Raw genomic sequence first — 15,563 nt, 5'->3', positions numbered from 1 at the left:
GTGTGTGAGAGAGAGTGTGTGAGAGAGAGTGTGAGAGAGAGAGTGTGAGAGAGAGTGTGTGAGAGAGAGTGTGTGAGAGAGAGTGTGAGAGAGTGAGAGAGAGAGTGAGAGTGTGTGAGTGTCTTGCACATGCGCTGAATACGATTCTGCACATGCGCAGTCAGTCTCTTCCATAATTTATTCAGATTTTTTGGATGCACTGCCACGGAAGAAGTTTCACTTGAAAAAAAAAATGTATTAAAAGAGCAGCGCACAACGTCCCTTTAAATTTGTTTTCTGCGTTGGATAAATATTTTTCGCATGCCCACTTTGTGAAACCGAACACCAACACACAGACGATTAGGGAACTAAAATAATTCTTAATGTACAACCATTTCAAATAGGACTTTCAAACATATTAAAATACTTTATTTCCCAGATTTTTGGTTTCAATAAGCCTGTTACTACAACTAGCTCAGGTAGATTCTGCAACTTTACATTAACACAGAATAAACGTGCATTTTAAAATTGGGTTTAAAGCTGTGGGCTATATGCTGGTCAGGGATTGCTCCGTTTATAGTCTTTCAGCTCCACCACCTGACAGGGTAATGTAATGGCTCAGCAGTGCAGCTCACTCATTGCTTCAGGCCAGAAACCGTTGCCTCTTCCCAGCTATCAGACAAGGGATGGGCACGTCATGCAGGCTTCTAATTATCTGGAATGTAAAGAAGCAACCAGGCCAAGATAAACTGGTTTCTTTTTGGGGGGGCGGTCTATCAGAGCCAAACCGCACTACTGTAAGCTCAGGGACCCCCAGCTCCCAGGATACTTTCCGGCGAATGTACCCGTGCTCCAGGGGTGGCAATAATGCCGCCCTCCCCAACCCCCCGGGCCAATCAGATTTTAAAAATAATAATTAAAACTGGACCAGTAGCAGAGGAGGTGGCTCTGTATGTCTGTATCTGTGACACATCCACTGACCTCAAGCAGAGCAGGGGCAGGTACAGGCATACCCCGCATTAACGTACGCAATGGGTCCAGAGCATGTATGTAAAGCGAAAATGTACTTAAAGTGAAACATTACTTTTTCCCCACTTATCGATGCATGTACTGTACCGCAATCATCATATACGTGCATAACTGATGTAAATAACGCATGTGTAACAGGCTCTATAGTCTCCCCGCTTGCACACAGCTTCGGTACAGGTAGGGAGCCGGTATTGCTGTTCAGGGCGTGCTGACAGGCACATGCGCGAGCTGCCGTTTGCCTATTGGGCAAAATGTCCTTACTCACGAGTGTCTTTAAAGTGAGTGTCCTTAAACTGGGGTATGCCTGTATAGTCCTGGATCACCCTCTCACTTCCCCAGCTGGTGCACGTGTCTGACACACACTGGCCTCCCCTCCCCATGCACTTCACACTCAGCTGCGCGGCCGTCACTGACCCGTCAGTCACCGCTGCCAGTCTCCGCGCGCCCGATCCTGATTTGATAACGCGCTAGTAAAGCAGGATTGGGCGCTATGACTGGCTGCGACGGTGACAAACAGGTCAGTCAGTGCTGCGCTGTAACACAGGCACTAGGGACAACATTTTAGGTGTCCGAGTAATTTTCATCTCTGATATATATATATTTGATGCCGTGGTGGTGATGTGTGTATGTAAGTGGTGATTACTGTATTCTTTGTGAAGCGCTGAGTACACTTTTATAAAGACATACAAATTACAATACAATGTATGAAACATGAAAGCTGGGTGTGTATTTATGATATATATTTATATGTATGGTGTATTTATGTATCCCTAAGAGTCTACCCAATATGCCATCACTGCTCCTCTCTGCCAGCATGGACAGGGCTAACATCATGAGGTACAAGAGACAACTTCAAAAGCCCGGGGGGTTTGACAGACCCTCCCCTGCATGTTTGCTGTGAGGGGGTCTGTTTGTTCTGCAGCTGAATTCACTTTTCCTCAAAACTCTCTTAACATAACACCAGTCGCAGCAAAAGGCAGCAGCCGAAGGGCAGCCAAAGGGTGTTAGTCGTTTGCTGATGTTACAGCTGCTGTTATTGGTCTTGGATAAAAGGTTTTATCCCCCCCGTACCTTGTGTTTCCTCCACTTACCCTTCTTTATAGAGTGTAAGTTCCCTGGGGCACAGATCTCCTTACGTACTGTACCAATGTATGTTAATAAACAGAATGTAAGTTAATGTTTGTTATTTTACGGTTTTCGGCCTCCGACCCTATTGTACAGCGCTACGGAATATGTTGGAGTGATGAAAATAAATTATCATAATATTAATAAAGATAAGGTGAGGGGAAGAGAGGGGGTTCTGTGCTTGTTAACTCTTGTTGCACACACAGTGACTTCAGACTTAGGCTGCGCTTAGTGACAGCGACGCGACGTCGCTCCAAATCAAATGCGTTTTCACCGTCGTAAGCGAGACGGGAGTGACGTGGCGGCACGAAATTTGGAAGCCGGTCAAATTTGATTTTTCCAACAGGCTACATCTGACAAGCATTCGGACAGTGCAGTGACTGACAGACGCGCTAGGGTGTGATGTAAGAGATACATAGATCGGTGTGTCGTCAACATACTGATGGCACAACATACCATGTCTTTGGATAATATCACCTATTGGCCTTACGTGCACATTCAACAAGGGAGGCAGCATAGAACCCTGAGAACCCATAATCATCTGCAAGGTCCAATCCTTCAGGAAGGAGCTGATTCACTCAAGAGTGGATACTCCAATCCCCCCCGAAACAACCAAACTGTATTCTGAAGACAATAGTGTTGAAGGTTGCTGACAAATCTAACATGACGAGGATAGACAAGCTGCCCCTATCCATAGCTAGCTGAAGACCATCCGCGACACAAACCAGGGTCATCTCCGCTCCATGCCAGGCATTAAAACCCGACTGGATTTCATCTAAGAAACCATGATGTTCAAGACAGGATTCAAACTGGAAGCAGACAACCTTTTCCAACACTTGCCTTAGAAAAGAATACCATGGGGCCAAATGACTCCCAAAGGAGCCAGGAGGTACATGGATCCAAATCACTGTTCGTTCAGTTTATCCACCCTTGATGTCATGGGGGAGGCCTCAATGAAGCAATTAATGACAAGGGTTGCCTCTGAGCCAAGATTTCAAAACAAAATAATCCCCTGTGCAATCGCGGCTATGATGCGATCGATCTTTTCAGCAAGAAAGCTTGAAACTCCATACATCACACTTCAGAAGGAAATACCTTGACAGTATTCAACCATCCTGATGAGTGGTGAGGGTTTGACTTTTGCTGTGTCAATTGTTTTGGCAACATAAAATTATTTCGCCATGAAGATTGCACGTGTATACACCCGATGCCTAGACCGCAAGGGCTGCTCGGGCAGCCTCCAGCTCTGACTGCCTCCAGCGTCGCTCCACTTTGCACAGCTGTCTCTACAGGACATTAAAGTCCCATGAAAACCAGGGGGCATTTGGGGCCCCGCGGACAGATAAGCGACAGGATGGAACTATGCCGTCGATGGTCATGTGAAATACCAAATTGTACTGCTCAACAATCAGCCAGCGCAATTGGGGTATGCACAGCAGATAGGGGCCTCTAAATTTTCATGAAATCTGTAAGATTCCATCAGCTTCTTCGGCTGGACCAGAACCTTCTGGGGTCCGCTACATAGATGAAGGGGTAAATGGGCTCCCCAATTGTCATCTGTACAACCATCTGATCAGTCCATAGGGAGAAAGTCATGCCAACATCCCCCCACCGATACGCCCTGGGCAAAAATAAGGTTGAGTGTATGATCGAGTTTGTGCGTTGAACCATGAACAAACCCTAGGGATCCCATTGTGTTCAAGAGATCTGTTACAAACCCGTCCAGTAGGTCATCCACCCATGCTTTTTCCCCCCTGCCTGCTAAACCTGTTTTAGCATTGATTCCTCTGTAAACCAGTATTGCTGACCTGCAGAAGAGAGCAGGACTCTCGAAATCTTGTCCTATGACAAATTGTTAGTCGAAATAAAAAAAGATATCACCTAATACTGAACACTGCAACACACACACACACACACACACACACACACACACACACACACACACACACACAATAAAGAATATCACTTGTGAGCACATTCACGTCTTAGGCCGTGCTTATAGTGACGGGGAAGCGACCGATGATGTCACCAGTCGCCGTTGTGAAAGTTATAATCAGGTTTGGAGACATCGCTGGCTACAAGGGGAGTGACGTCAGCAAGGGGGAAGGCAGAGGGGCCATGTGATTGGCTTATAAGCAGTCACATGGGGAGACCGTCACTGCAAAATCAAATTCTAGTGACAAGGATTTTGGTAGCACCGTTGCGCACACTATAAGCGCATGCAACGGCATCATTACAATTGTTTTGAAGCGACATCGCGTCGCCGGCACTATAAGCACAGCCTTAGGCCGCGCTTATAGTGCTGGCGAGGCGACCGATGATGTCCCCCGTCGCCACTGGCGAAAGTTGTAATTTGATTTTTAGTGACGTCGCTGGCGACAAGGCCAGTGACGTCACTAAAAGGGAAGGCCGCGCAATTTGATTGGTTTAGAGACAGTCACATGTGGCGACTGTCTCTAAGAAATAAAATTTACCCAGCTTCAAAATTTTAGGTTGCGACGTCGCCCCATCGCCGTCGTGCTTACTATAAGCGCTTGCGACGGAGTCCATGTATTTGGTTCGGAGCGACGTCGCGTCGCCAGGCACTATAAGCTTAGCCGTAGACAGGTCTGCAACCCTGCCTTTCAACCATTATCACCTAGCAACCAGTGCTTCCACTGCAGCAAGGGATTCTGGGAAAGGACATGTAAATCCATAAAGCAAATGCTCTGCTGTTCACACAGCATCAGTGTGAGGTTCATTGTACTAGCTTTGCATGCTGTGCTTAAAAGCTGTGTGAACAGCAGAGCATTTGGTTATATAGGTTCCATGTATATGGATTTCAGGCAAAAGGTGACATTGTGTGCTCATTTGCATGTCATTTCCCAGAATCCCTTGCTGCAGTGGAAGCACTGTATGCTAGGTGATAATGGTTGAAAGGCAGGGTTCAGACCTGCCTAAGACATGTGAATGTGCTCACAAGTGATATTCTTTATTGGCTATATGGCAACGGTGGAGGTTTTGTGTCGCCTTTTTCACCCCATAACTTTAAAATGTGTACACATACACACACGTGTAGAGGTTCTGAGTGCGCTTGGCGCGTTTACTCCAGTGAATGTTAATCTGCACGGCCACGCGGCGCGCGCACGAACACGTACACTCTCCCAAGCTCGGCGCTTGGGGAGACAAAAATTGATTTTGAAGCTCGCTCAGCAGCAGTCAATGCACACAGCACACAGCCACACACATTACACACAGAAATAGCCCCAATCCACGCACCTCTGCTCGAGCTTGCAAAATTATGCAGGACAGCCTGCGCTCATGCTTGGAGAGTTGGTGACATTACTGTGACGGTAGCTTATGACAGGCTGTAATTTACACCAAAATATATATAAATATAAATATACCTGGGTCTGAACTGGGACGAGACTTAGATATGATAAAATATAATTTATTCCTTGATAAAGGTGAACACAACAAAAATATACAAATAACAGCAAAATATAGGCACTTACTTAAAGATGGCAATGATGAAACAGTCCCATCTGGACTGGCAGTTCATACAGCAATACCTGCATCATCTCAAGACATTGCATAACGACACAGGCATGAAGACATGAAGACATTTGCATGAAGACAATGAGTAAAGGGTGACTGACTTATATATCATTTTAACCCTTCTCTCCCATTCACGGCGCCGAGCCATCTAGCAAAAGACCTTTTGAAGTTCATTGAAGCTGATTTTGGACTTCCATTGAAGTGTGAAGTACCACATTTACAAGAACATTCGGTTCTTTTGGTCCCTAGGCCAAGCATAAACAATTAGCAATTTAGCCTTTGATGACCAGGCTATGTAAATTCCAGCAGGATGTTCTTCCTGCTTATTTACCATAACAGAATGGAACCAAAATTCCATATATGCTGTAAATATCTACCTAACTTCATAACTTCAGTTCAGTAGTACTTACTGGCATGCGAGTCTTTAATACATTCCGTCACGTCTGACGCTCCCACAGAGACCAAATATTACAGTGTAATATTAAAATTAAGAGAGATATTAATATCTGGCCCTTAGTGGCTGTTAGATATCAAGTGGTTAGACTTCCCAGGTGGGGCTTGGGGTCACGAATACACATATGTAACTCTTAGCATGTTCAGCCAAGGACATCTCATAATATTCTTATATTTAATAAGGTTACTCATTCTGATTTTCTCCTTGGGTAGCCCCACCCTTGCTCCATCAATAAACCCTTTGAAGCAGGGACCCCTGGGAGGGGGGGGGGGGACATTTGTCCCGTGTTTTAGATTACACACTCAATGCCCCAGACCTCTTGAAGCAGAGGTGTGAGTTATAACGCTCACCCCCCACTCTGGCTGCCTGCAAACAGGACGCCTTTGATCAGGGCTATGTAAATTCTAGCAAGATGTCCTATTTAGCATCCATCTGGCCAATTCACACCCCCCTTACTCTGGGTCTTTTGATATGCACTTCCAGAGAGGAAGCTTGCATAGGCAAGTGACCCAGCTCATGGTGTCAAAAACATTTGGTTCTGGTATGCATTACAGAGGGCAGGCAGAAACAATTAGCATCATGCCTGTACATTTTAAAACTGCAGCAGAAAGGCACTTTATCAAAAATATATGTTTCCCTTATGACAAAGTTATATTTTTAATAGGGGTGTCCGTGGGGGTTTACACTGAGGCGGCGCACCAACCATCAGGGTGCTGGCTCACGCCGTTCCTAAATTACCAGTCTTACTGGAACGGCTCCTGTTAGGCAGCCCTGCATATAATATTAACCCCTTACCCCCCAGTGTGTGTGTTATGCAGACACTGATCCAGAAACACGAGAGCCTCCCGTTCAAACCACGCCCCCAGCTCCCACTCCCTACAGACCACAGGGAGCGGTCAATTGCAGGGGCTGAAGGCTGCTGTGGAGCTGACGGGCTGCTGTGGGGCTGAGGGGCGGCAGCGCTGTGCTGTGGGGCTGTGTGATGGTCCCGCACCCTCACATCATGGCCGCGCCCCCCCCACCCGTTTTGGCCACGCTCCCGGCTCCCTACAGACCGCATATCGCGGTCTGTGCCCGTCAGCGCGCCGCCTGTCTGCAGTGCGGGCGCGCTGACTGAGGGAGCGGGGCCTTAGCCTAAGGCCTCGGGCATGGTAGCACAGACCCCGCTGAGCAGCGCTGAGCAGATGAACTTACCCCCTTCATCTGTAATCAGCACGGCTTTAGTATCCCCTTCCGCACGCTTCCGAATGCGTGCGGATGCTTAGCAAATTGAAGGAGACAGGCAGATTTTAAATTTCGGCGCTGAGGGGAGCGGAGGAGCGGTCACGTGACCGCAACCATCCAATGGGAACGTGGGAATAGCCCCGCCTCGCCCCTAAAGCGCGCTCACTACCTCGCCTGTCAGGACACAAAAAAGCACCAGCTTGAGCAGGCGAGGCAGAGCAGGAGCACAGCCCGAGGCACCATGCCCGCGGCCTTAGGCTTGTAATATAGTACACGCTAGTGCCGGTAGTGCAAGCGGTGACATAGGAGTCGTGGCCATTACATCACAGCGTTAGGTCGAACTGATTGGCTCACAGCGTCGCATGGCAGCAGCGCGAAAATACAAATTTCTTGCAAAAGTCACAGTTAAGCCACCATGCAGAAAAACAAGGGCTGATATCGGGCAGTACACTTATCCTACGCGTTTCGTAGCTAACGCTACTTCATCAGGGAAAATACTAGACACCTAACAAGCTCCTATTGAACCCCCAAAATGACCACAACATATATATAAGCATATGAGTGTCACAGAGGAGTGCTACTGAGCATGGCAATATATACTTAAAACCAGAGACAGAACATAAAACACAGACAAAGCTCAGTTTTTAGCACATCCAGTGAGACTCATACACGGTACAGTGCCTAAATATATATGTATAAATATCTAATAAGTAAAATGGTCTTTTAGTTTGACATTTTTGGCCAAAATTGTTGTAAGCCCCTGAGCCAACGCCAAGGCAGACCACATATCAGGGGTCCCTAACGCTAATATAAATTCTTAATAACCTGTGTAATAACAGGAAGAATGATTTATAGTAATCATCTTCCACTCAGGGGAACTCGCCTGCTTGCAGTTTGGCTGTGACATCTCTAATACAGAGTGCTTTTCCTGGTAATGTACAGGTTAATAAAAGCTTCAGTCAGACTTAGAACTTTGCAACTAATATTGACAGATTTACTATAAATCATTCTTCCTGTTATTACACAGGTTATTAAGAATTTATATTAGCGTTAGGGACCCCTGATATGTGGTCTGCCTTGGCGTTGGCTCAGGGGCTTACAACAATTTTGGCCAAAAATGTCAAACTAAAAGACCATTTTACTTATTAGATATTTATACATATATATTTAGGCACTGTACCGTGTATGAGTTTCACTGGATGTGCTAAAAACTGAGCTTTGTCTGTGTTTTATGTTCTGTCTCTGGTTTTAAGTTCATCAGGGAACATCATGAGAATCCCCATTGTTTTGGTGCGACTGGGACTTTGTTCCGCACCGGACTGATTTCACGTACCACGTGTACGGATGGGACTCTGACTCACGTCGCCGTGACGTCATCTGGAAGCGACGCGGTACTCCAGTGAGACCACACATGCCGATACCATCAGGAGGAATCTTCCCCCTACGAGGATGTTCCACCGGACTGATCGGATCCTTGCAACACTGCACCCAGGGCGTGAGGAGGACCCCACAGATATCCATAGCTGTAATTTACAGTGCTTCATGATACCTGTTGCGGAGTGGTAACTTCTTGTGCTGCTTGCACTCAATGCGTTTGTTCTTTTAATCTGATGTACGCCTAATACTTACCTTTATCACAACTGAATTATACTTTGATTTACTTCACTATGCGGTTTGCGCTGTTTTTTGTGCACTATATTACAGGCCTTATCCTCCCCGCCATCCTTAGGTGTGTAATATAGTCCGTGCGCTACCCTGGGCACGCCAATTAGAACTGGCTGTGTCCAGGCCTGACGTTCTATACTTCGGCCGCGCGCGCACGGCAGTGAGCGTTGAGTTGGCAGATCGGGGGAAAGACCTGAAAAGTATCTTTTCGTGCTGCTGCCGTTGCATGTCACGTTCTATTAGCCAATCACAGTGAGGCTACAATACAGATTGAGAAAAACTAGCTGAATTGCGCATAGGTTCACTCCTATGTTTCCATTAAAATTACAACTATTTGAATAATTTAAAGTTTTAAAAACCACAATACACTTTAAATGTTATATGGCTGTGTGTAACATCTTAAAGTGTAACATTGAAAGTGTGGAGATAATTTTGGAGATTAATTTGGAGGTGAATATTGGAGGAAGATCTTGACTCTGCAGCTATGAGAACTTGATTTTCAAATGTTCTGATTCTTTGTACTCTTCCTATCCTCCAATACCTGGCCTGTCTCTCCTCCTGCATCTCACAATGCCCTCCCTATTGCTTTTTCTGTTTACTGTTTCCTCACTCCTTTGTGAACATCTCTGTTCTCTCCAACTTCCCCGCACTGCACCATTATTTATACACCTCTCTCCCAACAACTTATTTACCCCTCAATAAAAAAAACAACCACACAAATCCTCTGTTCACACCCTCTATCTACTCTATCCTGCTGCTGGGGATCTCCCCTAAGCCTGAACCCAGACATACCTGAACTCACCCATGCATCCCTGCCATCTCTTCCCCTGTAAATGGTGTTAACCTTCTGATCTAATACTCACTAACTTTAAAACTCACCCCACAAGTTAAGCATCCCAACAGCCTGCGCTCATGGTTACTATCCCACACTCAGCCACTCCTACCACCCATTGTGGCCAAGCACTGCCATACACAGCACTTATTCCCGCACCTGCTGTCTCTGTAAATCTCCCATCAAACATCTTAGATTGTAAGCTCTTCGGGGCAAGGATTTCCTTTCCTATTGTCTGATTTTACTGCACTTACTGTATTATAATTCCCTGTGCTGTATTCTTTGTGAAGCGCTGAGTACACTTTTGGCGCTATATAAAGACATATATATATATATATATATATATATATATATATATATATATATATATATATATACACACACATATATATATATACACATATGTAGCCCCCTGTAAACAGCACAGGCTATACCTATCTCCCTTATTCTGAGGTAAGTCCTGTTAAGATCGGGCACCAGTAATCATCCTGGGTTTCCCCCCCTTGATAGCCCCACCCTGAAGGGTAGATGCAGGCCTGGACTCTGCTGCAGGCGTGAGCACGAGGGGAGGTTCTGCTGACATCACGAGAGGCGGGGCTAGCTCTATATTTAGCAGCCAACTCCGGGGAGTAGAGTCAGTTATAGAGATATCGAGAGTCTGGAACTGTCGGTTATAGTTATACCGAGACATTTGGAGTGGCTGGTTAGTTATGCAGAGAATATACAGTTCCAGTAGTATGCCGTGAATCAAAGAATCCTGCGGATCGGTCCGAGGAGTTGGAGGAGACCGCGGTCTCTCCGGTGCATAGTGCAGGAGCAGAGAGAGAAGAGTGGAGAGGTTCAGCTTCCTTTAGTAGAGCTGATAGAACTATAGGCTTGGTGGACCAAAGCCCTCACCCCGCTGCCAGGGGTGAGGGGGAGAATCCAAGACCCACCGCGAGGATAACCTCGGGGGTGGGCCACGGGGTATTGAAGCCATAGCCCAGACCATCCTGTCGGAGGAGAGACTTGGAGGGAAGGAGAAGAGGAATTATCTGTGTGTTGCGGCTACTGGACGCCCATACCGTGTGGAGTTGCTGATCTGCTAATAAACGAGACTATCCTTTGCTATCAAAGACTGTGTGTGAATTGGAAGTTATTACCCTGGGACCCAAGGGGTTCTTCTATACAGGTCCTGTCCCATATTCCTGGGAGTATAGAAGATGGAGGCGCTGCACCACTAAGAGATCATGGAGGCTACCACCCCAGAAGCCCGGTCCTGGCTCCCCAACAACATCGCGGGAAGCTCAGGCCCTCCTGTTCCTCACAGGTACGCACCACACCGCATGTAATCTGCCCTCATGCACCCTAGACACCACCGTAGAGTCTGGGGGAAGGGGGGGAAGCAGGGTTACACATACATATATATACATATATATATACACACACATATATATATATATATATATATATATATATATATATATATATATATATATATATATATACACACACACACACACACACACACACACACACACATACAACCACCACTTACAACTATATAAACAAAGCGCGCGCCACATGCATGCGCAACGCCAGGCACGCGCCCGCACGCGCACCAGCGTCTTCTACATAACAAGCCTTACCTAACCCTGTACCCTCTTACTCCTCGCCACTTTTCCCAGTGTTACTCGCCTTCCCCTGTCCTTTAACTCCCACACCTTTCTTGCCTTCACCCGCCACACCCTCTCACCTTCTGATGGGGCGGCAGACTGTACCACCTCTTTCCTGTGGGGGTTCCCCAGCTGCCCCTTCTCGCCGCAGGCCCGGCTGGGGTCCCAGTCAGACCCTTCAAACGGCTCCCTGGCTCTCCTGCCGTGTGGTACCTCCGGAGCCGCGCAGCTGCTGCCCCCCTTCCCCCGGAGCTCAGTGCGGAGCGGGCCGGGCCGCGGAGCCTCAGGCACAGACGAAGCATGGCTGCGGAGGGAACACTTAGGGCCTCGGTCTGTTACTATTGCTCCGCCGGCCGCCCTCTCCTTCCTCAATGACCTCCCCGGCGATGCAGCAACACTTACGGCAGCGGCTCCCGGTAACTAGAGGGCGCTGTTCCTCCACCAAGCGGTGGCGATGGCAATTCCACCATCTTGGTACACCCGTAAGAAGCATACCGAGCCCCTACTATCCCCTTCCACCCATGCAACTACTTTAGCTCCTACTCCCCTCTTCCACCCATACAACTACTTTAGCGTCAAAATGTGGTCTCATGCGCTAACACCTCATTCATTTCGTGGCGCTTTGTCGGCTACCTCACTGCAACCCACAAACATCCCTTCTCTAGGTCTGTGGTGTTGAGTACAAAGATGGCGGAAGGGAGTCTTCCGGTAATCTCAGGTCTTAACCGCCTCCATTGCATCGGGTGGAGGAAGATGGATGACTTCTGCTGTTCCCAAGCAGTGCCACCATGTGTTCTCGTGTGATGGTATGAGAAGGTGTCGTAAAGCGGCCATGTCGTGACGTTTAAGGAGGCGGAGGGGGTGTGACAGAGTGACAGCAGCTCCTGGCAACAATGTGACAAACTGGAGCTGTCACAGAGACAACACTGAAATATACACTGAAATATTTTGAAACTCTCAAACTTCTAAATCAAAAATAATAACTTTTTAGTTAAATGTTTATACACTAAACATAATTAACAAAACTCAAATGATGTTAACTCTGCAGGTCTTTTTGTTAGCAAAATCACATATACCATCTTCAAATATCATTTTTTTCAGCTAAAGATAAAAGGTATTTTAAAATAAAATTATAAAACTATATAGAGGTGCAAAAATGTTTGCTTAAAATACAAAGATATGATGTAAGCAATACTAAAGTGAAACTAAGCGGTAGTTGTATTACTTTTATGCGTAGGGCAGTTATGAGTGAATATTCGAATTGTACGTTAGTTACAATTTAACAATACTTACTTAATGAAATCAGCGGTTAACATAACACTTGTATACATTTACACTGTATTTCGTGTTGTTATCAATAGCGTGTGTAGGTGTGAACACTTTTTAAAACTAAATTTATTAAGGTAAGGTCTAGCAATCTTAGAAGAATAGATCTGTACTGAATGTGTAACATAAACGGGTTAATCACAATATGCACTAGTTCACGCAATGGCATTGCACGTACGCATGTGGCGTGGGGATGGGGCCTATGAATGCAAGAGTGCCTTGGGCCTATAAAGATCTTAAAACAGCCCAGAGTGCAGGCGTGCGGTCTGTGCTCTACGGCGGTGGTAACTTTATCAGAGGTAGCGTTTCCACTCTCCGCTCTGCTTTCCGGAGCTACACCCCATAATGCTTCGCAAAGCTCTGCACAAAGTGATATTATGTGGGCAGTCTTTCGTGAGAGGGATCCTCCTGCATTATGTATGTATGTATGTATGTATATAAGTGAGTGGGTCTACTGGCTTTGCATCTCATCCCAGGCTATGTTTAAAAGCTGTGTTTAAAGCAGCGAGCATTGGCTTTAGGGTGTCATGTAATAATGGCTTTAAGACAAAAGGTAGCACTGTGTGCTCATTTGCATGTCATTTCCCAAAATCCCTTGCAGCAGTGGAAGCAGTGTATGCTAGCTCAGTTCCCCTCTCTCCGCACCCCTCCCCCCACCTTACCTCGGCGTCATGACGTCACGTTGTCATGGCAACGCGTCTAAGAAGCTGCCGGAGCCAAGGTAAGTGAGGTTTACAGAGGCCTTCGCTGCTTCCCCGGCACTTAATTTAAGTGCCTTCGGGAAGCGCGCAGGGCTTCTGTAAAACTCCGTGCCCCCGCAGTCAGTCTCGGGGTGCGCCCCCCAGTTTTCACACCAATGTGCTAGATAATAATGGTGAAAAGCAGCATTGCAGACCTGCCTAAGACATGTGAATGTGCTCACAAGTAATATATATACAGTTGTGTGAAACAGAAAGTACACCCTCTTTGAATTCTATGGTTTTACATATCAGGACATAATAACAATCATCTGTTCCTTAGCAGGTCTTAAAATTAGGTAAATACAACCTCAGATGAACAGCAACACATGACATATTACACCGTAATAGGAGTTATCCTTTCTAAATGGATTGGGCCAAAGCTGCTCCTTCACCCTTGCACATTTTATTCTTATAAAATGTCATCAGCGGAGAAGAACTATGAGATTGGTCCAAAAAATGTCCAGCACTCACTGTCTATAGAAATCAAAATTCAAGATTGGGATAGTTCCAAAAAGCATAATTTAATGTATACACAAGAAAACCTATACCATAACCGCATATCCTACATCCCATAAAGTGCAAATGTAATATGTAAAAGCATACGTATACCAGTGGAGGGATAAAGGGAGAGAGGGGGGGGGGGAGAATGAAAATAAAATAAAGGGGACAAGAAAATACACAGGTGGGTACACTGGGGGGAAAACAACAGGGGGGCAACGTTTCGGGGAACACCCCTTCGTCAGGCCCGTTCCCCCTTGCTCCGGAGGAACAGAGGGGTACTTCCCTGTCCCCACAACCCACAGAGACAGTATGAAGCCCCAAACAAGACTGAACAGCCCCCACACAAAATTGAAGATAAATAAACTTTGCAATATGGCAATTGATATATATAGTATAATTCCCAGAGCGAGGGGGAACGGGCCTGACGAAGGGGTGTTCCCCGAAACGTTGCCCCCCTGTTGTTTGGATATCTCCTAACTCGTCTTCAAGTTTAGAACATGAAGAAATCATTCCGCCCAATAAACATTTCCTTGGTGTCAGCTTTCCTTCTAATCGTCTCTCATGTCTTAAGGGAGCCTATTTCCATGAACCATTCCTATGCAATCCCCCACAGGAGATCAATTTAGTCCTGCAAAATGGCCTCTGAACCTTCCAAAACCGCCTGTTCGTTCCAGAATGCGTAAGATTAGAAGTTCTACAATTTATTCATGATTCTAAACCTGCCCGTCATGTGGATGTTCACAAAACACAGGAACAATTGTCCTGCTTCGGTGGCTGAAATTTCAGCAAAATGTACACAAATTTGTTCTATCTTGTGCCAGGCACAAGACCCCTTGTCAGGTACACGAGAGATGTGGAAGTGTGTCAAGAACTAACACAATGGTAATGGCAGCTTCTTGGTATAATGAGCTGCCAGGTAGCCAAGCTTGGGTAGATAGGGTAGAGAAAGGGTAGGGAGGGAAAACAAGAAGGGGCTGATGAAGCAAGTTAACCCTATCTTGCGAAACGCGTTGAGTGGAAGAGGAGGAACTTCATTCCCGGTACACTGTGACGTCAGACGCCGACTTCTGTTAAACCGCGCGAAAACCCCAGCGGCCGCTTGTGGGGACCGCGAGAGGATGACAGAGACGAACTAAGCACACACCGGACAGCATACTGCTGTAAAGATACCCTTATGTGTCCTGGGTGGTAGTACAAAGTGTGAGTACGCCCTCAGGGGGGCTTTTAATATATCTGTATGTATTAAAGGTGTTTTGTAATTTACCACACCATCAGCCCCTTCTTGTTTTCCCTCCCTTCCCTGTCTCTACCCTATCTACCCAAGCTTGGCTACCAAGAAGCTGCCATCACCATTGTGTTAGTCCTTGACACACCCCCTCATCTCTCGTGTACCTGGCTTTCTGGAGGATCGTGGGTTTCCCTCATGAGGTTGAGTGGTCATTAGACTTTTTTACTCTCCTATCTTATCAATATATACTCGGCATTGTATTTGTTTT

At 46.4% G+C, this 15,563-nt stretch overlaps 1 protein-coding gene across 2 annotated transcripts in view; it reads right to left on the bottom strand.

The window, feature by feature from the left end:
* DLAT (dihydrolipoamide S-acetyltransferase) overlaps positions 1-11,936 on the bottom strand; it is a 36,979-nt gene extending 25,043 nt beyond the window's left edge. The window contains exon 1 of one of the 2 annotated variants that reach the window (XM_075604430.1): positions 11,581-11,936. In XM_075604430.1, coding sequence (XP_075460545.1) covers positions 11,581-11,802 — 222 coding nt within the window. In that variant the 5' untranslated portion in view covers positions 11,803-11,936. The remainder of the gene's footprint in view (positions 1-11,580) is intronic. The other variant, XM_075604429.1, reaches the window with a different exon arrangement.
* Positions 11,937-15,563: the final 3,627 nt, after the last annotated feature.

Source organism: Ascaphus truei, chromosome 6 (assembly GCF_040206685.1).
Source record: "Ascaphus truei isolate aAscTru1 chromosome 6, aAscTru1.hap1, whole genome shotgun sequence".
In the NCBI taxonomy this organism is placed as follows: domain Eukaryota; kingdom Metazoa; phylum Chordata; class Amphibia; order Anura; family Ascaphidae; genus Ascaphus; species Ascaphus truei.
This window is presented reverse-complemented; position numbering and strand designations above follow the sequence as displayed.